Source organism: Perca flavescens, chromosome 17, assembly GCF_004354835.1.
Source record: "Perca flavescens isolate YP-PL-M2 chromosome 17, PFLA_1.0, whole genome shotgun sequence".
Classification (NCBI taxonomy): Eukaryota; Metazoa; Chordata; class Actinopteri; order Perciformes; family Percidae; genus Perca; species Perca flavescens.
Window position 1 is genome coordinate 6,798,818 of NC_041347.1, and position 26,935 is coordinate 6,825,752.

Consider the following 26,935-nt stretch of genomic DNA (forward strand, 5'->3'; position numbering starts at 1 on the left):
ACCCCAATCTCGTTGTGTACCAACACTCCAACACGTTCCAGGTAGGCTTCACACTGAGCCATCTGCATCCTAGAGGTGCAAACATTATGAATAGAAAGAATATAATACAACTTCCTCCTTCTGTCCCACTCTTCCATTTGCCTAGATTTGGAATTACTTGCAACATGTATAATTTAAATGAGCAGATAAAACAACAGATAGTCCTGCATGTAAATAAATGATGAATACAGTGATGGTGTTGCATTTTCATAATACAAAAATACATACAAACCGTAGTAAAACGTTCACTGAAAAAGTTGTATTAAATATACTGCCTTTCTATTGAAAATATACAAATCTGTTCCTACACACAGCAATTACATCCGATGATCTTCAGGCTCTAAAAACAATATGCCCAGATGCTGCTTTGTTTACAGCCATCAACACCGACATGGACTCCCTGAAATATGAACTCCCTGAATCTCTGACAGCTATGTATGATCCATCTGCAAGGGACCTGTCACTCACCAGCTGACCTAAAAGTTAAGTGTGAAGTTAGCTTTGACAAAATGAGAGAAAGATGCACAATTACTAAACTGGAACATCTACAGGATGTTACTAAAGAGCAGGCAAATTGCACAACATGGAACATAAACAGAGTAGGACATATAACTGGAAGTACAGGGTTGTTAGATGCAAGCAGTCTTCAATTGAAAATGTGGTCAAACATGTAGTGCAGTATGACGCCAAAGAGCTCACTGTACCAGCTGTCATGTGGGGCAGGCAAATGGAAGATACTGCACGTCAGTGTTACGAAACAGAAATGAGGAAGACGCATACAAATTTCAACCTAAAAGGAGTGGGGCTAACCGTGAAAGCAGACCAGCCATATCTGGCTGATCTCCTGATGGGGTATTCTCCTGTGACTGCTGTGGAACAGGTTTACTAGAGATCAAATGTCCATACAAATACAGAGAGGGACTACAGGCGTCTGAAGCTGCTGCTACCTTCTGCCTAGATGAATATTATGAGCTGCGCCATAACCACTCATACTACACACAGGTTCAGCTGCAAATGTATGTTTGCCAATTGAATATGTGCGATTTCATGGTGTGGACAAAGAACAATAGCATCACCCGCCGGATATGGAGAGATGGCCACTTCCTTGAAGAAGCCCTTTCAAATGGTGAAGTCTTCTTCATGGAACCAAGTCCTCGTTGCAAAAGAGCCACCTTTGGCAAAATGATCACATGCAAAGACTGTTGCCAACAGTTCCACTACAAATGTGTGAATGTTGTCAGACAGACCAAAAATTGGAAATGTGGATGTAAAGACATATGAATATTAGCCTAGGTGGATACTGTACTGCACGTGACGCCCCAAAAAAGTCACCTCAAGTCACACATCATTGTTAAATACATATTCATTAATTTCATTTTGTTTGTTACATTACATCATATTTCAAATATCGTTACAAATTGCATTAATTATTCATACATCACACATAGTTATACATTTTTAACACTTGTTTTTACATTCATTGTATTGTACGCTATATTCAAGTTGTCGGTCCGTTTGATCACAACAAAGCAGTGGTTCTTAAACTAGGGGTCAGGACAAGTTTCTTTTTTTTTTTTTTTTTACATATATACATACAAATGCTGCTGTTTATTTCCAGGGGACCACAGACCTCTTCAGATTTGTGAGACCTGCACAAATGGTGACAATGTGTATCCAGCATGTCAACCTGGCTTATTGGGATGACGCTTTTTTTTTCAATATTTGAAAATTCTTCAGCTCACCAATTACACGTACGAACCCCTCGAACCCTCGATAACTGTCGGGATGTGTCAACGCACGAACCAGACAACTGTGACTTACCCTTAGTGAAACTAGGGATTTTTAAAGTTGCTCACACACTCGCCAACTCCTCTCTCACACTCGCCAACCCTCTGTCTGCAAGTATGACATTGTCATGGTCAAGTTTGTTTAAAAAGTTATTATATACCTACTAATATACTGTTATTAGTTTGTCTGAGGCTCGACCCACCCCACCCATCTGACAGAAAGGATATGGAGTCTGCAGGTGTTATGCCAATTAAATATTTGATTGTGTTCTGGTGTTTGTAATTGGACCAAGTTTCAGCTCGGGCTTTCAAAGTGTATGTCCTCTGTATAAAAATGTCAGTACAGTCAATTATGCATCTACAGTTTTTGAATTTGGGTTTAAATGATTTAGGCAAGTTTGCTCTCACTGCTTCCTTACTGGGCCAAATTACTAGTGGTTTTAGGACGGAGAACAGCAGGGGTACCCGCTCCCTTAAAATTTTGGAAACAGTGGAGAAGGGAAGGCCGAATCGGTAGCCTATGCTATGTCCTTGTTGGAGAGGCCAAGTCTGAATTTCATGAGCACTAACAGGAGGTGGTTCTCCCATGTTAGTCCACCCTTCAGTGTGATCGCTGTGCTGCTTTTGAGAATGCTCAAAAGCCATAAAAAAAGCCTTTTTGGACACACAAGACTGATGACAAAGACAGAAGTGTAACTTTACAGCTGGTGGCGATAATGCTCCTTCCGGCTGCAATTCTCCAGTAGAAGAAGAAGAAGAAGAAGAAGAAGGCGGCGGAAGAAGCAGCAGTGGTGAGTAGTGTTGTTGTGCCTTTGTCGACATTGTCTTTAAATCTTACAGTCTGCAGTAAACCGTGTTTGAACACAAATGGAGACAACAATCACAGTTACCTATTAGTGTGCTGTTTTAAACGTGGCACACAATTATTATTTAGCAGTTGTTATTTGTTAACCGGTAACTGTTCACCGACCAGCTGAAACATAACGGACCAGTCACTTATTGGCTCGCTAATGTTAGCTTTGCAAGTTCCACTACCTTGTTTACGGGACAGCGAGCTAACTTTAGCCTAGCCTCTACGTTTCTGCTCTTGTTTGGAGGGAGCGTCAACGTTATTCCAAACTCTGTTTACACATCTGGCTTGTGTGTGATACAATAATATAATATGGCCCTGTATGTAACACGACCGACTGATACATATGTCGGTGTTAAACCGTCAGGGTCAATTAGTAGTAGGGTTATAGTAACGTTATATTCCAATAATTAACGTTAGTGTCATCAAATCTGAGTTTTACGTTCTGTTTGGTGGAAGAAGACTGCATCAATTAACTTTATTAGGCAAACACATCTTAAAATGTAGTATTTTATTTAATGGCCACTGTGGATCAATTCATAGTTTTGATATTGAAAAAAATATATATACAGAACGTTGCACATCAGAATTTGCACTAGCAGCCCATGGACAAAAATGAAATAAAACAAATGTCTTGTCAAAAAGACAAGAAGTGGATATCTAAGACTAATGACCAACTCCTGTATGTAGATAGATAGATTATGGTGGGCCTATTGTTTCAGCCCTAATCACAACACATGTCCATCCTAAGATTAACGGGAACCTGTGGTTAGCTGTAGGGCTGAAACGATTCCTCGAATAACTCGAATAATTCGATTACAAAAAAATCCTCAAAGCAAAATTCTTTGCCTCGAAGCTTTGTTAAATCAATGTAATTAAAGGAGAATTCCGGCCAATTTTTACGTTAATCTTGATCGCTATAGCTACGCGAGTACTTTCGATAGAAAAAACCCCGACCCAAATCAGTGCAGGTAACACAGAGAAGCTGCAGCTACGTACTACAAGCGTCCCCTGAGCTAAAACGGCAGTGCTCGGGGCAAGTTTTAGAGTGCCTTTGTGCCTCTTAACAGACACAAAATGCAATTAATATGTCTGTGCCACAAGAACAGGGCCCTTACGTGTTAACAAGATGCGTTTTCAACTCAGACATTGTTTAAATTCACCTACCCTGGTCCCTGTCTCGATCCTGCCAGTAGCTAGCTTGCCCTGCTAGCTGATAGCCGTTAGCTGCTAGCTGCCGTTTGGTGAGTGTATTCAGACAGGCTTCTGTGATAATGATCCCAATAACAATCCACGGAGTGGTGGTGGTGTGGCTATGTCCTCCAGAGGACAGGTCATGTCACGTCTTGAAGTGTATTCCCCCCTAAAAAAAACAGTAGTGCTGTAGTAGCTGTTTGCTGCTAGCTGCCCTTCGGTGAGTGTGTACAGCCAGATAGCTGTTAGCCGTTAGCTGCTAGCTGCCGTCCGGTGAGTGTATTCAGCCAGGCATCTGTGATAATCATCCCAATAAAAATCCACGGAACGCCCGGTGGTGTGGCTATGTCCCCCAGTTACTGAAGGCTACCTTTAGCTTGTGCTTGGAGCAGCAAGTTCATCTGCCTGTTTCCCCTCTGTCTGTCAGTCTCGTTCTTTCCAACTCTTGTGAGGCTAGTTCTTCGTCTGTATACTCTGGTTCGAATAAATAAGGATGACCATCAAACGCAAAAGGCTCTTCCGTGTGTTGCATATCTGCTATATTCTTCATACTCCAAGCTTCTTCCGTTATAAACAACTCTGATTTTCACTCTTCACACACTACGCTCCAATCTGCAAATTACTGTTTACCTTTTTCTGCTACAACTGAATTCCCAGGAGACCGCGCGATGCAACAGCTAGGCTTCAATAACGCTATTACTGTGCAAGCCACAGACGTCGTTTATCCCGTTTCCATGTAGTTACATAGTCACTGATATGGTCATAACCACTACAGTGCTCAATTACCTATTTTGAGGGGGAAATAATCTAAACCTTTCGCTGCAAAGGCATGATCTGTCCTATGCAGGATATCCACCAACCCACCGGGCGCTCCGTGGATTTTTATTGGGATCATTATCACAGAAGCCTGTCTGAATACACTCACCAAACGGCAGCTAGCAGCTAACGGCTATCAGCTAGCAGGGCAAGCTAGCTACTGGCAGGATCGAGACAGGGACCAGGGTAGGTGAATTTAAACAATGTCTGAGTTGAAAACGCATCTTGTTGACACGTAAGGGCCCTGTTCATGTGGCACAGACATATTAATTGCATTTTGTGTCTGTTAAGAGGCACAAAGGCACTCTAAAACTTGCCCCGAGCACTGCCGTTTTAGCTCAGGGGACGCTTGTAGTACGTAGCTACAGCTTCTCTGTGTTACCTGCACTGATTCGGGTCGGGGTTTTTTCTATCGAAAGTACTCGCGTAGCTATAGCGATCAAGATTAACGTAAAAATTGGCCGGAATTCTCCTTTAAGGTTGTACGGCTCACTGTGTTTCCGCACGGAGGATTATTACTAGCGCACGAGAGGTTTGCGCTTCTGCGGACACAAACAAGACTAACGGCCCAGATTACAAATGAAGGAAGACAAAAATAGCGAGGGTCTAAGAGAAGAGACAGGCGAGAGAATTTGACAGAAAGTTTGGGTGCAAAGAGCCAGAGGCAAGAAGGGGAATGGGGTGAAAAATATTAACATTTGGGCCACCAAAAATGTACTCTAATAATGTATTATTTTTTTAAGGGTCTTGGAATTTGGCAATAAAAAATGTTGCTTTTTCTAAAAAAGGAAACCTGTCTTTTGTATATATACAAGCGACAGGTTTCTTTTTTTTAGTAAACAGCAATAATAAATATTTACTATAGTAAAATAGTATTAGTTAGTTAGTAATTAGTATTTCTTATCCGATTAATCGATGGAATAATCGGTAGAATATTCGATTACTAAAATAATCGATAGCTGCAACCCTAATTAGCTGCATTTTCGGAGTTAAACTCCACAAGCGCTTGCAGTCTTAACAACCTCGCTGGCTGGCCACACACACACACACACACACACTTTTCCAACATTAATAAAGTTTGCTGCATGACCAGAAGGAATGTGCTCTTTTTTTTTTTTTGCTACAGTTAAAAAGTGTAAAGTTACATTTTTGTCACCTTTTTTAGTTCAGAGAGGAAAAGTTGCTGTCCTGTTAATCCTCAGGATATAATATCATCGGGTCACTCCCTGTGAGTAGACTGGGTACAATTTATAGTCAATGTCACTATTTAACACACTAATCTTACTTAAATTAAGAATAGAGTCTCACAAGCTGTGTGTGTGTGTGTGTGTGTGTGTGTGTGTGTGTGTGTGCGTGTGCGTGTGTGTGTGTGTGTGTGCGTGCGTGCGTGCGCGTGTGTTTTCTAGGGCTGCTTGATTATGGAAAATAATATAATCACGATTATTTTGGTCAATATTGAAATCACGACAATTTAACACGATTACTCGTTGACTTCTGAAAAGAGGTTGCATTTATTAAACTTAAAAAACAGTGGAAAAAGTTAAATAAATCAACAGTAAAAGAAAACACATACAACTGTGACATTTGCCTTAATATTTTTCCTATTTAAACTTTATTTTTTCATTCAGAACACGAGAAAATCTGAGTTTACCTGCAAAACGTAATGAGCTAAATAATTGTTTTTCTCGATTATTCTGTTTTTGTGATCATTGGGAGCTGAAATCGTAATCGCGATTACATTTTGATTAATTGCACAGCCCTACAGTAGTGTGTTCTGGCTTTAGTGAGCAGCTTGTGTCTTTGTGTCTTTTTACAGTTCAAGATGACGACTTCATGGAGTGACCGGCTGCAGAACTATGCCGACCTACCGGCCAACATGGACGGTGTGGCCATGAAAAAGTATCGACGAGAAGCTCACCACAGGTACGTGTTGGTCAGACTGCAGCAAACAGTACTCCTGAAGTCTTAAACCTAGACCAATCCTGTTCCACACACAAAGGCTATTGGCTACACCAGTGTGTGCTTTTACATGCACAGAAGTGACCAGGGTATGGTCTTGCCACCAATTAAGTAAATAACCGGATTATGTCAGTTCTCCCTGTATACAGTACATCAGCAAGGAAGAATTGGACAAATTGTAACTCTACCACTGGTACAGTAGGTGGCGCTTTGCCAACATAAAACTGGTCAGAGTAAGGTTTTTATCTTCCGGTTCTTCTGGTTGACCTAGTAAAAATCACAACAACTTGGAAAATCCTCTCCTCCCCATCCAGGAATGGCTCCTCTTGACAGTTGTCTCCTCAAAGATTTAAAGCTCATGTTGTTGCTGTTATTTTTGGCTCCATTGCTTCCAACCGCTCACTTCAATTTTCAGTCAAAAACCACTGCAGCGGAGTGGGGAGGGGCAGTTATATCCTTACAGAGCATGTGCAGACGCGTACTACAACACTGACTTGGGCTACCAACCCGCCACTGATGACCCAAAGTGCTCGCTGGCCAGGTTGAGCCCACAAACAAAGACAGGGGAAGAAAAGAAGGCTCACGTTAGGCTAAAGCTAACTCCTCTTCGGCCATCACTATGCAACATTTTCTTTGTCAATCAAGAGTCTCTGGTGGATCACTGACTGGAATATCAGTTTAATTTTCCCTTTTAAAAAGTTTAAAAATTGCCTAGGTAAAATGTACACCTAAAAGAACATTTCTTTTTTTTTCTTCCCTGAAATCTCTTGAAATCTGATAGACATCTAGACATGTTAAAACCTAACCGAGTCTCCCAACAATTTAAATATCCATATAATTTCCAGCCATACTTAAAGAGTAACTTAATACCAGGCTGGAAAGCAGTATTCCTTTTTGCTTGTGCATGTTTCAAGTCTGTCCCTGAGTTTACTTGTACATCACTGCAGCACGGGGAGACGTTACACCACTAGAGTTCAGCAAAAACAGTAGTTTCTGCTCCTTTTTAAAAAGAAGTGCAGACTTAAAAAAAAAAAATAAATAAAAATAAATAAATTTTATATTGAATTTAATTATTATAACCCTAACCCTTTCGGATGATTTGTTGAAAACCGTAATAATAATACATTTTATAAATAATATTTGTATAGCACCTTTTTATACAAGCTTCTGCTAATGCGACGTATGCTGTTACGTAATATCAAAGGCTGAGGGGAAGTGAACAAGGGAAGTGGCACTACTGATGAAACACAGCTTATGACTCAATATGGACGCATGTCGTCAGGCCTGGACTCGTAGCCAGCATGTGACATTTGGGGCAGATTGGACTATGCGTGGTCAAGTAACAACAGCTCCATGTGTTATGACAAAACGTGCAAATTATAAATGGGGGCGTGGCTACTTTATTGGGGCGCCAGTTAAAAAGGAACTCTCTGCTGAGTGCAATGAGCCCTCACATAAGCGTCTGCAATCAACCAGTTTATTAGTTATGAGTGGGGCTGTGGAAATTAATGAGTTAACGCACATTTTTTAAAGCAAGATTAAAACTCGACGTTCTGTGATTTTTGCTCCATAGTTTGTGAAATCAGAAGGCTGCAGCAGTAACGTTGTGGACAGCGTTGACTTTCTCGGCGCTCTCGTCCTCTGTCCACTGGGCAGTCACTGGAGGGGGGGGGGCTCTGAGAGATGAGACGCCGTTGTTCTTTTCCTAAACCCAACCGTAGCTTTATTCTTTTCCTAAACCCAACTGGTTCTTCTTTTCCTAAACCCAAACCCGTCCCGTGTATACAGCGCTCAAAATGCGTGCAAATAACACGCCACTTGGCTTAAGAAAGTGGGCGTGTATGTTTACGCAAAGTCATGATATCATGTTGTGTTACATCTGTTGTTGAATGTATGCTGTTTTGCATCGATTAAAAAAACTCCAAATAACCCAGTCCAAATTACTCCCACTACAAGCCAGAGCAAAAGCAATCAATTCAACTAATAATTTTAAATGAGGACATGAGAAATGACTGCAGCAGTCCTGGTGTGGATGTCAACCCCAAATAACCCCCCCCAAAAAAAGGAAAGACACAAGTAATATTTATGGAAATAAATAATAGTCATTAAGAAAAAACAGTTTATTGTAAATAATATAATAAAAACCTTTTTATATTCCACCCCAAATGCCTTGTTTGAGTACTTACAAACAGAACAGCATAGCATAGGCTAGCTTGTTGTTTACGTGCAAATAAGATAGTAAGTACAGGAGAACAGAAGCAGGGAAGTTCCTTCCTCATGTTTTAATTGTTTCAAAATAATAACAGACATTAGATTGCACACATTGCGCATGCGTCGAACCGTGCGGCGCACACACGCTCCGAACTGAGACAAGTGAACCGAACGGTTCGGATGTTTTTCCCTAAACCGTGACACCCCTAATAGCAAGTAATGGAGGCAGTTCCAATAGAAAATATATTATTGGCTGACCTAGACCGTAAACCAAAGCCATGTAGCATTACATCAGTGCTAATGCCCGCAGCCATGAGTTCAGTGGTAATACTATATGTAATGTATTCTCTATTACAAAGCTTTCCAAGGGATCTGGCCCAAAACCATCCTGCAACAAGGTATGCCATCCTTTTATTGTTGGAACAAACTGCGACTACTGACTAAATGCCGTTTTGATGTCCATGATATGAATTGATTCTGCATTCAACTCTCATAGAACTCCATCCATACTGACACCGATTGTGAGTTGGGTATCTCAGCAGTTGGTGGTCATTGTGATTTTTATTTTTATTTTTTTAAATTTTTTTTACTGTGAGCTCTTTCTGTTGCATTCCCCTTCTTCCTGCATCTTTCGTTTAAACTTCATCTCTCATCCATTCTAAATAAAAAAATTCAAGGCCAGTGTGCAGTCTAAGCGGACTCACAGATTATATGTTTGCATTATAATCTGTATTTTTGCATGAGCAACCCGACATGGCTCAGTGAGTCACTGCTGAGCAGCAATTCTATAAAAAAGTTGAACCGATGAAGATGAAAACCGGGAATGGAAAATGTCTGCAGGTTGCCTTATAGACTTAAAATGTATAAAATGATAGTTAAGGTCACGTGGTTAGGGCTGGATATGTGTTAGGAACTAGACTTTGTTTATAGCATAAAGACTGAATTACTAATCTAGTAATTGATCAATCATTTAAAGTGTTCATATTCTGCTTTTTGGCTTTTTCCCTTCCCTTTATTGTGTTATATATCTTTTTTTGTAGGGTAAGGTTTACAAAGTGAAAAAGCCCAAAGTCCCCCCCAAAGGGACTTCCCATCTCCAACAGAAAAAACTGCTCCAAACAGCTCTATTGTAGTCCAGCCTTTACTTCAGAGACAAACGTGGTCACTTTGGAACACATGTTATAATGCTCGCCTAGCTGCTAGCATGGCACGCCCTCATACTCTGCTTCTGACTGGCTAGTAGTCCTTACCTAGGTACTGTCAGGGCACGCCCTCATACTCTGCTTCTGACTGGCTAGTAGTCCTTACCTAGGTACTGTCAGAGCACGCCCTCATACTCTGCTTCTGACTGGCTAGTAGTCCTTACCTAGGTACTGTCAGAGCACGTCCTCATATTCTGCTTCTGACTGGCTAGTAGTCCTTACCTAGGTACTGTCAGAGCACACCCTCATACTCTGCTTCTGACTGGCTAGTAGTCCTTACCTAGGTACTGTCAGAGCACGCCCTCATACTCTGCTTCTGACTGGCTAGTAGTCCTTACCTAGGTACTGTCAGGGCACGCCCTCATACTCTGCTTCTGACTGGCTAGTAGTCCTTACCTAGGTACTGTCAGAGCACGCCCTCATATTCTGCTTCTGACTGGCTAGTAGTCCTTACCTAGGTACTGTCAGGGCACACCCTCATACTCTGCTTCTGACTGGCTAGTAGTCCTTACCTAGGTACTGAGCATGTGCGACTCCCAACAAAGATGGAACAGAAGGGAGATGGCTCACTCTGTAGCTAAAACAGAGAGCTCAACACAGGGTGAAAAGAGGAGCTGCAGCAATGTGCAGTACAACAAAAACATGGTGTTTTCTGAAAATTAAACCATGTAAGACTATTCTAATATAACCTTTTAAATATTATTATGAACCGGAAAATGAGCATAATATGAGCACTTTAAGTCATTCATCAAACAATGTCAAACATTCTCAATTCTATTTATATCAAAAAGGGTATCAGAAACACCTCTCAGTACAATTGAGTACGGTTAAACAGCTGTACAAACGACAGCCTCCAAAATGAGCACACAGTTGAATTCAGCACCTTTCTATCTAGAAAGGTGCTGAATTCAACTGTGTGCTCATGTATCTGTATGTGACAGAACATATCAGTAGAAAACTGCACTTTTTTTAGTGGTGCATTTTCAATTCAATTATAGTATACAGTATAGCATATTATTTGGTGGCAACGAATGAGAAAGATTCTGGTGCTCGTCTAATAACAGAGACAGCAGTGAATGTGGGGGGACACAGAGAATCTACACTAATAAAAATCTAAAATTGGTACCTTGATGACATTTTTTGTACGATGTCTTACCTTGACATTTTTCCTCTTCTCTGTCGCACCAAATGCCAGCTCTTGGGGGGAATTGTTGGGTCTCTGTAAATTAGGGTGTGATCTAGACCTACCCTATCTGGAAAGTGTCCTGAGATAACTCCTGTTGGGATTTGACACTATAATAAAATTGAATTTAATTGAATTCCTTGGACTCTAAAAGTATTAACAACTTAGACGTGTAGAGCTGGGCAATATATCGATATTATATCGATATCGTGATATGAGACTAGATATCGTCTTAGATTTTGGATATCATAATATTGCACAAGTGTAGTCTTTTCCTGGTTTTAAAGGCTGCATTCCAGTAAAGTGATGTCATTTTCTGAACTTACCAGACTGTTGTAACTGTTGTATTATTTGCCTTTACCCACTTAGTCATTATATCCACATTACTGATAATTATTTATCTAAAATCTCATTGTGTGAATATTTTGTGAAAGAACCAATAGTCAACACTACAATATCGTTGCCGTATCGATATCGAGGTATTTGGTCAAAAATATCGTGATATTTGATTCTCTCCATATCGCCCAGCCCTATAGACGTATAGCGTTTTAAATGCAATCTGTCAACATAATCACCAGAAATCCCGTGAGCTCACCATTTGAAGGGTAACAGTAGGCTATTGGCAGGCATAAGAGGTTTTGATTTCAAATGTACTGATCACTATAAATAACCAGTAGGATTGCATGTCTGTTGGTGTTGTGGTTGTTGTGTTTTATTGAAGTGACTCATGGTAGTCTTACTCAAACACAGTCTGCCATGCACCAAAACCTGACCTCAAGGAAGTGTTGCTCAGTCAATGCTGCTCTTTAGTTTTTTTTCCCTGTAGCTCTAAAATGTTCCACCAGACTGACTCGCCTACTATTCACTATCCGTTAGAAGTGTGCTGTATGAAGCCTATGCAGTGTAGCATTTCATGTGTGAACTGCCAGCTGTCATGCGTTTATTGACCATACTTTTTTTTTTCTCCCTCTTTTCAGAGTGTTTGTTAACCGAAGCTTGGCCATGGAGAAGATCAAGTGTTTTGGTTTTGATATGGATTACACTCTGGCGGGTGAGTGCAGTCTGAGCCTTGTGGTATCAGCCTTGATAAACACATAAAGGGTCAAAGTGTAGTTCTAGAGCCTACACCAGCTGCATGTACACTCTGAATGTCCTGGCACTGATTGTCTCACTGATACCCTTTAGTGAATACAGGACACAGTACATCACAACTCTTCAGGCCTATTTGATTTTTTAAGTCCTCACATACTCTCCGCTGGCAATATGTTTTAGAACTTACAGTACAATCGTGCATTTTTTTTCAGAGTAAAATGAATAAATAAAAAACAAAAAACTTAACTGGTTAAACTGCCAAATTTGTAACCAATGTGGTGCATTGGTTCCAATTTGGAACCACTGTTGTGAGGAACTGAGCCTCAATCTAAAACCACAACCAAAATGACCTACCTGACTAAACTGAGCCTTTTTAAAGTTACCAATACCAAACGGTCTATCATCTAATGTGTTTCTATCCATTTGGTGTTTGTAACTTGCCAGCAACACTACATACGGGGTTTCCGCGGGGTCTTAAAAAGTCAAACATTTCAAAAATCCAAATGTTAAGCCTTAAAAAGTCTTAAGGTCTTAAATAATTGTAACCAGGTCTTTATTTCCTACATCCATGTAACGCTACCTCTAATGCTAATTTTTTTTATTCCGTGGTGTTGTAGTTCTTTCTTTTGCTAGTCCAAATATTATTTTGCTGTATTACGACCACAAATGAGACCAACATGCTACTTATATTGCAGCCAATCAGCTTTTGTGTTATTGGCACAAGTCTCTTTCGGATTGTACCACAGACATAAAACAGATTTTATTCTCCAGTTATGGGGAAGTGCAAGTTTAGCGATATTTGGCTTGAAAAAAAACTGAATTTAGGGCTTAGTTGATGTTGTGAGAAAGGTCTTAAATATCATTCATAATGGTCTTTTTAAAAGGTCTTGAAAAATCTTAAATTTGACTTGGTGAAACCTGCAGAAACCCTGTACATAGGACTGTAGGAAGCACAAAGCTTTCCTTATAGCATAGGTTTCAAACTACCAGCCCTGGGGCCAGATCCGGCCTGCTAGACTTTTTCATAAGGCTAATTGTTAGGAATTTAGTGTTACATGTTGTCTGCAACGCTTTCTTTTCTGTTTTTTTTCTTTTTTGTAAATTAATTAAAATGTTAAGCTCACAGGTTAGGACCATAATGCAACACAAGACAACAACTTGTGAATCACTGACTCTGTTTACGTGCACATAATATTCCACATTCTGAAAAAGACGATATTTTGACTAAGCTGTTTCCATGGCTAATGAAAGTGAATATTCCACTAATATTCCCATTTACATGTAGCCGTGCAAAATACGATTTTCTTTCAAAGTTTTCCAGCGGTGGAGGACTTGTTGCAGCGTGTGAACACAGCGTCCCTCTTTCATTCCTTCAACCAGCTTCTTGAAAAGGTTGGCGTAGCGATGTGTGACTAGAATTTCTGTATTTTATACTTTTAACTATTCTCAAAATCCGGCTTTGTCTGAATGGCAGAGAACAATCCTCCAAAGCAAGTCTTTTTTTTTAATTTCTTCATTAAAATTTTGCTGCAAAATTGCAAGTCTGCAGGAGTTTAAAATGACTGTGTTCTTACGGGGACAGTCACCCACTGTAACCCAAGCGGCTCCCGTCCAGCTGTGTTTAAGATATTTCTGGCCTGGAGACAGTCAAAATAGTGATTCCACGTACCACGATAGGAGGAGGGGGCTGGGGTGGAAACGAGGGTTAGCTGATACCAGTTTTTGCATTCATCGTTATTCGTCAATATTCCTCATCTGTATATCAAACCATGTTATGCCTCGGGAACAAAGAACTAGTTTTCAGAGATTATGTGCTTGTGGACAGCTTTAGCACATCTGATACATGAGAGTCAGCTGTATTTATGAGCTAACAAATGATCGGAGAAGTCATTTTTCCAATCTCCAACATGTATTTTAATGCATCACTCTGTCTAGCTTTAAAGGTCCAATGTGTGTGAATTTCTCCCATCTAGCGTTGAGATCCCATATCTCAATCAACTCTCTCGTGCTACGCAGTTCAAAGTATGTATTACAGCTACGGTAGCCTTCACGCTTCAAAAAGCCAAGATACCCATTAGCAGCATTAGCAGCACCTGTGAGTTTATCATGTGACAGCGAAAACGCAAAAGGCGGAGCAGTATGTCCTGTATGTCCCTTACCGGCTAACGTATTTCAAGATGGGGCATGAATATGGAGCGTCTACCCCAGTTCATGCAAATGTAAAATTTCAAGCCAATAGGAATACTTGGAATTGATGGTGGTGGTAAATATTCATGAAAAAGGACAAGTTTGTGAACGGGCAACACAGATTTTGATAATAACCAACTAAACCCATTTTTACAACTGCACTTCCAAGCAGATGTGAAAGTTGTAAACACTAAAGATTGGTTTATATGGAAGACATTGCTGCGCGGTGCAGATAAACACTCTGTATAGTGTTCTTGTAGGGGGTGTCAGAGTGATTTGCGTGTTGTGCACATGAGCCTGTCTTTCTCCCTGTCTGTCTAGTGTATAAATCTCCTGAGTATGAGTCGCTGGGCTTTGATTTGACGGTGGAGCGCCTGGTGTCCATTGGCTATCCACAAGAGCTGCTCAACTTTGTCTACGACCCCTCCTTCCCCACCAGGCTGGTTGACAAAGCTCTGGCTTTTTTTTCTTTTTTTTAAATCAATTAAGTGCGCTTTGTGCTTTCTGTCTCTGACTGTCTGCCTTAACTCGCCTGTCTCCGTTCTTCTCAGAGGTCTGGTGTTTGATGCGATGTATGGCAACCTGCTCAAAGTGGATGCATACGGGAACATCCTGGTGTGTGTACACGGATTCAACTTCTTGAGGGGGTGAGGTCCACTACTCCCACTGAGCTGCAAACATAGTCTACCACATCTCTGTTGGTATATCATGTTCTTATAGCACATGCATGCAACAAGCACAGCGGTGACAAGACATTTCTGCCCACTGCTGAGGGAGCTAATAGAAAACGCAATGTATGCAAAAACTGAACTCTGTGTTGTACGTATAATAAGTCATGTCTCATGGTTCTTTCTGTTTCTATCTGTGCTCACTCTGCACAGACCTGACATCAGAGAGCTGTACCCCAACAAGTTCATTCAGCGTGGAGACACGGACCGCTTCTACATCCTCAACACACTCTTCAACCTGCCTGGTAAGAAAAAAAAAAAACATCAACATAACTACAACACAACCTTTAGTAATCTTAGAATTAAGTATTAAAACACAATAAAGTCATCAATGTAAGATTTTGAGGTATGTAAGTCAAGTTAAGTCCGTTTTATTATTTCAACCATATACACTGTATATAGTGAGAGGAAACAACGTTTCACCATGGATCCAGTGGTGTTACACGCTGAGCATGCTATTACATTTAAAATATATAATATATAGATATATAATATATAAAAAGGACATTTAATGTATTCAAGATGCATAAGCTGAGCATTATTAGGGCTGCCATTTTATACCATTAGGCTTTCGGCATCATTTTTGATCTGGCTTGTGATCATTTCTTTTGAATTTAATCACTTAGTGCATCATTTAATCTACGAAAGAATAGTGTTTTAATAAAATAATAATGACGCCATGTTGCCAGATTTCAAAGGGATTTAAATTGCTTAATTTATTTAAAACCCTCAAAGTCATTTCATTTACAATCATTTGGAATACAGAAAAGTAAAAAGGTATTTTGGAGAAGGTGGAGCTAGTAAAAAGTACAAATTATTTGGTGGATTTAAACAGTATATACTGTAAGTCCAACTGAAATACACACACACACACACACACCCAGACTATACCAGACTATATTCATGTCCACAGTCAAACTCACTAATTCTAGTCTCATTTCTTCTCATTTCTGATTTCTCCTTAGAAACCTACCTCTTTGCTTGCCTGGTTGATTTCTTCAGTAACTGCTCCAGATACACAAGGTACTGCATACTCACTGCTACATACTGAATACTGGCTGTCTCTGGGAAGTGAAGCTCGTTGGAATCATGAGTGACATTCTGAATAAGAGCCACTTTAATGTCTATCATGTTCAGAGTTTCAGTGGAATTTCAGTATCCCGTGATGCTCTCAAAGCTCCTTTAGAAGCTTCTCTGTCTGAACGAGAACGTGGTTCTGGGGGAAACGCTGTGTCCTCAGAGTTCCATGTTACGCAGAATCTCATGCTGACCTGATTTGAACTGTCTCTGTAGTTGTGACGCTGGCTTCAAAGACGGCGACCTTTTCATGTCCTATAAGAGCATGTTCCAGGATGTCCGAGACAGCGTGGACTGGGTTCATTTAAAGGTAGGATCATTTGCTTATCCACATGAAACCTGTTCCCAGTAAGTCATCTCCTGCACTCGGTCCAGTCGCAGTCATCAGTCCACTGTTATTTATTTTCACAGGGATCCTTAAAAGAAAAAACTGTTGAAAACCTGGAGAAGTATGTGGTAAAGGATGTAAGTAAGCATAATAAGGTCTGCTTATAAATGCACACCAACTACTGTATATACCAACTTGGGCTGTATAGTTGGAATGAAAAGTTCTGTATTACTCCGTAGTAATTAAACAACACATTTAAGCTCAGTCTCATCTTTTTGTTGTTAAATTTTTCTGTGTGATTGATTCTGTCTTTCCTCCACCAAGCCGAAGCTTCCTCTTCTCCTCAGTCGCATGAATGAAGTAGCCAAAGTGTTTCTGGCCACTAACAGTGACTACAAATACACAGAGGTGAGCAGACAGTTTACAGTCAGATATCTCTAATTAATGCTTAAAGAAACACGCCGACTTATTGGGACTTTGTCTTATTCCCCGTATCCCCCAGAGTTAGACAAGTCCATACATACCCTTCTCATCTCCGTGCGTGTCACAACTCTCTCTGACGCCTCCACCGCTAGCCTAGCTTAGCACAGATCCTGCAGGTAACCCGCTCCATCTAGCCGACTGCTCCCAATAAGTGACAAAATAACGCCAACATTTTCCTATTTACATGTTGTGATTTGTATAGTCACAGGGTGTCAGTGTTTCCTCTAGAATTCAGACATCAGTGTACGGGCTTATCTCCTAATGTTAGCTGCCAACCGTTACCTTGAAACCATCCAGCAAATAGACGGTACCGTAGGGTGATTTAACGTCTCCGCGGCGCTCATTTTACACACAGTTTAACAACAACCCTAAACACTTTGTGAACATTACTAGCTACGTTTTTAATGTTGGTTTTGAGCGGTATGCACCCCCACTAACCTGGAAAACGGTTTTAAAACAGTAACGTTACTACAGCGTGTCAGAGGAATACAGCGTATCCTGCAACCGGAGTCCGAGGCAGAGGGGCCATCACCGCAGCGTTAGCTAACGTTAGCTTCTTGTCTCATCTGGGGTCTGATAAACAGTAAATTCATCAAAGTCAGCGTGCCCAACGCTATTTTCCAATAAACTGTAGCTGTCAAATTTCACGGGACCCGCGTGAGAATTTTGTCACTTATTGGGAGCAGTAGGCTAGATGGTGCTGGTTAGCTCCAGGATCTGTGCTAAGCTAGTCTAGTTAGAGCCGGTTACCTTCAGCATCTGTGCTAAGCTAGGCTAGCGGTGGGGGCGTCAAACAGAGTTACGACACACAAGGAGATGAGAAGGGTATGTATGGACTTATCTAACTCTGGGGGATATGGTGAATAAGACAAAGTCCCAATAATTTGGTGTGTTCCTTTAAAGCAAACCAGAATCTACTGTCCAATAATGTACTAATTAATTTTGACATTTGCTTTAGATGGTTGCCTAATGAAGTAATAATGCCAGGTGTTGTTAATGATGGAGTATAGTTTCCATTTTTCCAGTTGTTCTGGGACATGTTAAAAAAACCCTCTCATGTCTTCTTACAGAAAATTATGACCTACCTGTTTGACTTTGCCCACGGCCCAAAGGTAACACTGCTGATTTAATTACATTTGTGTTGTCAGGAATCTCAATAGATTTGAATTGAACCACCTTGCTCAGAAATATGTGCGTGTGTGTTGCAGCCGAGCACACCTCACCGGCCCTGGAAGTCCTACTTTGACCTGATCCTGGTGGACGCCCGCAAGCCTGTGTTCTTTGGAGAGGGAACAGTGCTGCGGCAGGTTGACACTGTAAGTGTGTACTATAAAAGCCTGCACGGACATTGTACCATACCAACACCATTACTAAAATTTCAAACCGCAATTTTTTTTTTTTAGCTGTAAAGATAAATAAATATTGTATACGAGTGTGTGACTCAGTGCTGGTTTCTTTTAGACCACAGGTCGGCTGAAGATCGGCACATACACTGGACCTCTGCAGCATGGCATTGTTTACTCAGGAGGTAAATAAGGAACCTTCCTAACACTGGTCGAGTGTGTTTTGTGTTTATTTCAGCAGCCCCTTCGGACAAAAGCGCTAGTGTTTTTACCACACTTGCTGTCGTAAAGGTCTAGGAGTTAGCGTTACGGGGAGGTCATATAGTTGCAATGAATGTTTTGCTAAGACAGATAATCCTTCATTTACAATAAGAGAATAAGTTACAAATGCATCGTTGCATTTCAAGTGTTGCATACTGTAACTTTGGATGTCTCATAAGCTAAACTGGATATCACTGACCGTGTCACGAGCCAAAGTATTAAGAGATTGTTGTCGCAGCCAACGTAATAATAACTTAGATTAATATAGCGCATTTCATGAAACCCAAGGATGCTTTACACAAGGACAGGGACAAGGGAAAAGAAAATAGTAGGCCAACACAAACGCAGACTAAAAGGAATAAAATGTCCGTGCTAAATGGAAGGGACGTAATTTAATGTCTGTTACTTATGTACAACCCCATTGCGCATTGTAAAGTTATTTTATGAATGCAATAGACGTATTAGGTACCTGAGGGCCAATTCGGGGTCAATTTTGAATCATTTACAATCCCGTAATTGTCTCCAGCTGTTGACAGCCCGACCCAGACTCGGTTTCGCCCGTCGTCTTTCACTCTCCCTTTCAGCTTTTAGTTCTTCGTTTAATTTCCTTCTTTCCTGTGATGGCCCTGCCCCAGTATCAGCCATAACTATAGCAGATAACTTCGAAAATAAAATAAAAATACAATTAGGCCTATATAAAAAAATTTGGTTGGATACAATAACACAGGCTTTTCCGGTGTTCAGCTGATATCTGTGACCCTTTTAGAATGTATTACTGTACTGCCATCTACCTACTGTAAATCATTTTGTGACTTTGCGGGAAAAATCTGACCCAGACAGAGGCATTAATAAAAACTAGTAAAAATACATTCTTTTCACTGTTAGTCTCGTTTGCTGTTACAGGTCATTTATGATCATCAGATGAAAAATTACACAGTTTCAGAAACATTTAAAAGTTACATATATTAACTTTAACCAATTCATTACAGTACATGGTTTTAGGCCCAGCTTAAACAGTTGTTCACAGAATAAACAAAGTCAAATGTTCTGAGTTTACAACTGGACTATATTACATTTGCACTCCTGATGAGAATGCCCTAAATGTATCTGTATATTTCATATGGTCAAAAATAAGAGTAATAGATTTGTGACTGCGCTTAGGAAACTACAAGTCGTCGTCCTTGAATAAAAGACCTGATGTGCTGACTCATAGAAACACTCGTCAAACTGAAGTGTGGGCAGCATGTTAAACACTGTGTGGGGTAGAATCTCAGCTATCATTGCAACTTCATACAAAACCCATCATTGATGGTTTTCATAGTATGAAAAAGCATTCCCAAAATGCCATGTTTGTACTCCCAGGTTCTTCAGACATTGTGTGTGACTTGCTGGGTGCTAAAGGAAAGGACATCATCTACATTGGAGACCACATTTTTGGTGACATCCTAAAATCCAAGAAGCGCCAGGGCTGGAGGACTTTCTTGGTGATACCTGAGCTGGCCCAGGAGTTGCATGTGTGGACTGACAAGAGCTGTGAGACCTATACACACTCATGCATACATGCACATCTAGCTTGTTTGCAGTTCCATTATACAGTGTTATTTAGCAGCGCTGAAACGTAAGGACTGGGGTGATGTCCCCAATTCACTGTTACTTAATAAACAATGTACTGTATATTTTGGTTTTATTAGGGGGTTAGGAAATGATACTCCTACCAAGCATGACCGAAAATGTGACAGTGTTTTCTGTTTATTTTCCATTGGTCTATGTATCACAACAATGTGACCATGGAATAATTCACTAAAGCTCAGATCTGTGCTAGGCCCACAAAAGATAGTTAAAAGACTGATTTAAGAAAAGAAAGATTAGAGTATTGTTTTGGGATTTTCTGGTTATTGAAGATTTAGGCCATTAAACTATACTAATGCAAGTTTTCTTTTTTCTTTTTTTTTTTCTTTTTTAGCCATATTTGAGGAACTTCAGTCGCTGGAATGCTTCCTCGCTGAGCTTTACAAGTAAGTTCCTTTTTGTTAAGTCAACGGTTTGTTGTGTCTTGTAAAGTATTCTTTCAAAAAAGTTCTTAAAGGGTTACTTCCGTGTTTTTTTTCAACCTGTGTCTAAGTGACTGATCGGAGCAACAATCTTTGACATTGGTCATCAAGCGAGATCGCTGCAGTTGGCATGATGTGGGAACCACATTTGAAATAGAGCTGGGCTCACAGATCACAGTACACTTGTGTTTTGTCCTCAGGCACCTGGACAGCAGCAGCAATGAGAGGCCTGACATCAGCTCACTGCAGAGACGCATTAAGGTACAACTTCCTCCAACAAATCCACTTCCTCCTGTCTTTCACTTAAATAGGGCTTCACTAAAGTGGAGTCCACTATAAGTCAACCAGATTTTGAAGGATAAAGGTCTTTTCAGACAGTAAGCAGCAATTTGCCTGTGTAGCCGCTTGGGTTTCACTTCGCTCCTCGTGTGAATAGACAGGCAGACTAGCACTTCGTGTTTAAACGCCAGGACATGGAAAACGCTTCTGTACACTACTGTACCCTACTGTACCCCTGCTGGTAAAACAGTATTTTCTTTGCAGCCTAGTTTAGGTTAAAGGACAAATGCGGCGCAAAATGAACCTAGGGGTTAATACCACATGTGTACCGAGCCGACCGTGCTCTGAGATATGTTTTCATGCTAATCGAATGTGACCAGTTTTAGCGCAAAGCGCTAATTAGCCTATAACGCTAGTCGTTGGGGCATGGATGAAGTAAAAGAAAATCACTATTTCTATACCACTAAGTCTGAAAATATCACCACACTTCCACGGTAGCATAATGAGGGTCCCTACATGTAAACCGAAGCATTGAGAACTTTGTAAGTGTACAGACAGTTTATTAAAAAGATAGTATAGAAAGGCTGTATCATTCACGTATTCAGGCAGGCGGCATCTTGGGAAAACAGTCACGACCAGTGGAACGACGAACGCCGTGCAATGTGGACGGAACTGTCACTTGAAATCTCCCATGGTCCGTGGTTTCCCAATGGGTCGATAGGAATTACGTTTGTGAAATGTAATTACATGGAAATGCATGAATGTGTGTAGGTTACGCCCATGAAAAATTTGCCAAATCTTCTCTGCCAATGCCAAACAGCTTATTCTGCAATTAAATCGTTTGGTGTTTGGTGGATTGGATGATTGAAGTTTGAAGAAACAAGACATATTGGCCATTGAACAATTTATTCATTTCACAAACAGGAGCCTTAGTAGCGTGTGGAAGAACCATACACAGCCACACCAGCCTGGCACCTCCTCCTCATGCTGGTCACCAGCCTGGCATCCAATTCTTCAAGCAGCATTTGTTGCAAGTCAGCCAACGTGGTTGTGTTGGTCACTCTGGCACGAACAGCACACCACAAGTGTTCAGTGGGGTTGAGGTCAGGACTGCTGGCAGGCCATTCCATCCTCTCCACTCCCACATCCTGGAGGTAGTCTCTGATAAACCCCGCCCTGTGGGGGCGAGCGTTGTGATCTTGGAGGATAGAGTTTGGTCCCAGACTGTGGAGATATGGGATTGAATCTCATCTCTATATCTCTCTGCATTGAGATTGCCTCCAATGATGACAAGCCTCGTTTTTCCAGTGAGGGAGATGACGCCCCACACCATCACACTGCCTCCACCAAAAGGTGTTACTCTATCGGTGCAGCAATCAGCATAGCGTTCTCCGCGTCTTCTCCACACTTTGACCCTACGATCCAACTGCCGTAGGCAGAATCATCCAATCCAAAATAATCTACCAAACACAAATTTCCTTACTTTTTCTGCTATGTTTATCTGTTTATTAAAATATATGGGTGACTAACTACAAGGGTTATGGTTTGACTGATCATGACTGTCATCTTTGAGAGGATAGTACCTGATACTATTTTTGGTACCACCTCAGTTGAGGTTCAAAGCGAGCTGAACTGATACTAAAAGGAAGAATTAAAACTAGGGTTGGGTACAGAAACCCTGTGCCAATATGGCCTTAGCATGTCAACGACTGTCGTTTTGGGCTCTTGTTTTCGGTTAAGCAGAGTATCATTTTAGCACCGATATCTGAAAAAAAACAAAAACCAAATTGACTACTGATTGGACTGAGAGAATCATTGCATGACAACGGGACATGCTGCACACACCCGCCATTTTAAAATATCCAAGCTACCTTCAATGGCGGTTTGGGTATCATTTGATAATCCAGAATTTATTTGTGAATAGAAAATCAAAAAAACTGTCCTCGGTTATTTGTTTGAAAACCGAAAAACCTTTTCTAGTGTCAGAATAAAAAAAAACAAGGAAACAATTAATAAAGGCCCGTTTTTTTGTTATTGTCAATTCCTATCATGTTCCTTTTTAGATTGAAGAATGGAAAAGTCTGCGTACAATTCATTATATTGTTTGAAACCCAAATCACATGGTCTGTTTTTTTGTTGTTATTATTAATTATATTTTCAGTGCTGATTTCGGAACAGACTGTAGAACAGTGGACACACAAGAAGGCAAAATAAAAGTAGGCCTGTGTAACACGTTTTAGAGTTGCAAAACACCTATATTAATGCGTTCTGATCCCACCCCATTGCCAGAGCAACCAAATTCCCCACCATGCCATCATGTAAATTCAACACTGTTCTGCTCCCAACCTCTGGGTTTTACCACTTATCATGTGTAGGTGTCTTTAGTAGTCTATATCCACGACGTTCCACATCCGGGATTGCTCCGTTGCAGACGGAAATTCCGCCAGATTTCACTCATTTACGCCGGATGTCCGTCCCCTTCCTCTTCCTTTGTGTTGGTGTTCTAACCTCCGGTGGATTTGTGAGGACTATGGTTAACTGCTCCTCAGATCTCTGCAGGGTAAATCCAGACAGCTAGCTAGACTATCTGTCCAATCCGAGTTTTCTGTTGCACGACTAAAACAACCTTTGAACGTACACATGTTCCACCAAAACAAGTTCCTTCCTGAGACTATTTTGCAGAGGCACCGTACACCGCTTAGCACCGCCCAAGAAGATTGTGATTGGTTTAAAGAAATGCCAATAAACCAGAGCATGTTTTTCTCCCATCCCGGAATGCTGTGTGGACTAGCCAGACCCTCCTCCGCGCTGTGGAAGAAGGTCTGGCAATGCGAGACTATGGGGTTTAGTGAGGAAGGTTACCCATGCCTATGGCAAAATGCTTTGTTCTCCCTAATTTAAGTTAATATAGTTTTGTATTTTTTTCATTAGTTTTTATTTGTATTTCAAAATTATTCTTTCTTTCACACCTATTTTAAGTTTGCAGTTTTTGTTAAATATAATAACCTAGCTAAAGTGTTACACAAGCCAACTTTTATTTAGCCTTTTTCACACTTCTGCTCCGTCGTATAGTCTGTCCCCAATCAGCACTGAAAAAACGAATGTGCAAAAACCCAAATGAGACTGATCATTTGATTTAGTTTTTAGTTTTTTGTCTTTCAACATATCTTACAGGGTTTCCGCAGGGTCTTAAAAAGTCTAAAATTTCAAAATCTAAATTTTAGGCCTTAAAAGGTCTTAAAAGTATTGTGTTGTAGGTCTTAAATCATTTTAAACAGGTCTTAATCTTCCTACGTCCATGTAACACTACCTCAGAATATTGTTTTCATTCCGTGGTGTTGTAGTTCTTTCTTTCGCTAGTCCAAATATAATTTTGCTGTATTACGACCACAAATGAGACCAACATGCTACTTTATTGCAGCCAATCAGTTTCTGTGTTATTGGTGCAAGTCTCTTTCAGATTTTATTCTTCGGCTGTGGGGAAGTGCAAGTTGGTGAAACCTGCAGAAACCCTGATATTAATTTACATTTTAATGGCCACGTTGGTTTTATTCTGATCTTCAGCAATGTACTTGAGTCGTTTGAAGTGCTGACAACTAAAGTGTTGAACAACTTGTGACTCGGTCAGTCCCTCTGTTAGGTCCTCAGGCTTAGATCATCCTTCGTTAAAACAATCAGGTCCTTCTTCTGGGATGACTATACAATACATCTTATCGTTTACTTGGCCAGGAGATACTCCTATGGAGTCACGTCAGAGGCTGGGGCCACGGGTCCTCGTGGTCCCCCCGCAGCTAATCACGTTGCTCTGACCTTTTCAAGAAGATGCCTATCGGTTATCTACAGACATTAAACCACTCCAAAATTCAAACTCAGAACATATAAGGTGGCCATTGTATGGCCGGCCCCAGGAATAGATGGCCTCATCTTGCAAATGTCACATGACCACACTGCAACAACTCTTTTGAGTCTCCACAGTCAGATTTCTGCATCATGCTACAAAATTATTTATTAACCAACACCACAGGCAAGCAGAGACAAGCAAATATACTCTGCCTAATTCTAGCGGTCTTGAAGGAAGTGACCACAAATCAATACGAACGTATTTATCCCTGTAAAGCAATATAGTTAGTATGCCCATGCACAATTCTCAAAAGCGGTTCCACTGCCAGTAGAAATGACAGATTTTTCCTGCATAGAAATGTTTTGTCTAGTTCCAAATAAGACACCTCAGGGCTTCCATAATCCTCAGAAAACTATCAGACGCGTGCTTGTGTCCTTCCCAGAAAGTGACCCATGACATGGACATGTGCTACGGCATGACGGGAAGTCTGTTTCGCAGCGGGTCCCGACAGACGCTGTTTGCCTCCCAAGTGATGCGTTACGCGGACCTGTACGCCGCCTCCTTCATCAACCTGCTCTACTACCCCTTCAGCTATCTGTTCAGAGCTGCACACGTGCAGGTAAGCATCACTCGCACTTCTCACATGTGTCTGTCACGTGCACGTTATCAGTTCCTCCGGGATTTCTTTTTTTTTTTTTTATTGTTGCGGCCCAAAACGCCTGATTGTGTGTGTGCGGGCGTCAGTCGTGGGGGGGGAACTGAGCAGCAGCCCCGCCCGCTGCAGAGAGCCGACGGGATTGAAACAGAAGCAGCTTTCAGCGACTTTAGAGTACATTGATGTTTCTTTCTTTCGCTGAACGTTTTGTTGGTAAATGTGAGATGTTCGAGTCCCACACGTCTCGTCTTCATATCAGAAACAAGGGAACGAATTTGGCGACGTGCGTGTTACGTCAACCCTTTCTCACTCCCGCTTGGTCGGTGGCTCTCAGTCACATGACACAAAGTCTGACCGATGGGACTGCTGGGATTGGTTGAAGTCGCGGGAAACTCCGGTTATCGGTCAAATTTGCGGAAAAGTTGCGGCGATTGGTCAAAATTGCGAGTCGCACCACATTCACGGTGATTGGTTGAATTCGCGTGAATTGATTGTGATCGCGAAATCCTGGTGGGACTGCTTTATGTACTTTTTGACAGATGGCATTACATTAAACCCCCCCACCAGATGCCTCATGAGTCAACAGTGGAGCACGCCCAAGTCCACATCATTGACACCGAGTCGCCGCTGGCCACACGAAACCGCCACGACGTCGACTTCAAGGAGATGGAGTGCAAACGGCACCAGCTGACTCGATCCATCAGCGAGATCCAGCCCCCCCACTTCTTCCCTCAGCCTCCACAGGAGATCACTCACTGCCATGATGAAGATGATGATGAGGAGGAGGAGGAGGAGGAGGAGGAGGAGGAGGAGGAGTAGAGCAGAGAGGTCTGCAGATTGCTGTCACATCCAATACATCCTGCTTCCACATGTCTGGTCTCCAAACTCACACACATGACCCACCACCATATGCGAGACAGGATTTTTGGATTTCTGCAAGGAACAAGCACGACGAGTAGTTGGTGGCTAAATAAAATAGGACCTCAATTCCCAAAGCTCACCCTGAAGTCCTTACTCGGTAACCCTTTACTTGAAGGTATCTACATAAGAGTGACATGACACTGCCATGAACACATGGACCCTAACCCTAACTTGTGATAAGAAAAACCGAATGACACCTACTAAAAGAAGCGTTATGCCATAAACGTTTATGACTTCAGTGTCATGTCACTCTTATGTAGATACCTTCAAGTAAAGTGTAAACCCTTACTCTTATAGAAGTCTGCATTACATGTCTTAAAAAAAGTAATGTAGATAGTACACCCTGCACCACAGTTACTGCCTTATTCATCTCGCTTTGAGTTGATACAGTGAGTGTGAATGAGAATTATTGTTATTTTGAACATGAATGTTGAGTTGTTTTCATGGT

General features: G+C 41.2%; 1 protein-coding gene across 2 annotated transcripts; it reads left to right on the forward strand.

Moving 5' to 3' along the window:
* Positions 1-2,558: 2,558 nt before the first annotated feature.
* nt5c2a (5'-nucleotidase, cytosolic IIa) lies at positions 2,559-26,509 on the forward strand. Of its 2 annotated transcripts, none has more exons than XM_028603430.1 (18): positions 2,559-2,617; positions 6,503-6,609; positions 12,219-12,292; positions 14,842-14,959; positions 15,072-15,167; positions 15,402-15,493; positions 16,214-16,271; positions 16,542-16,635; positions 16,737-16,790; positions 16,978-17,061; positions 18,207-18,248; positions 18,345-18,452; positions 18,598-18,664; positions 20,103-20,273; positions 20,704-20,755; positions 20,992-21,052; positions 25,354-25,530; positions 26,134-26,509. In XM_028603430.1, exons 2-18 carry the CDS (start codon positions 6,509-6,511, stop codon positions 26,383-26,385), a joined length of 1,701 nt encoding a protein of 566 aa, XP_028459231.1. In that variant the 5' UTR covers positions 2,559-2,617; positions 6,503-6,508; the 3' UTR covers positions 26,386-26,509. The 2 variants fall into 2 exon arrangements, with proteins under 2 accessions (XP_028459231.1, XP_028459232.1); XM_028603431.1 differs by lacking the exon at positions 2,559-2,617 and adding an exon at positions 5,847-5,914.
* The last annotated feature ends 426 nt before the right edge of the window (positions 26,510-26,935 follow it).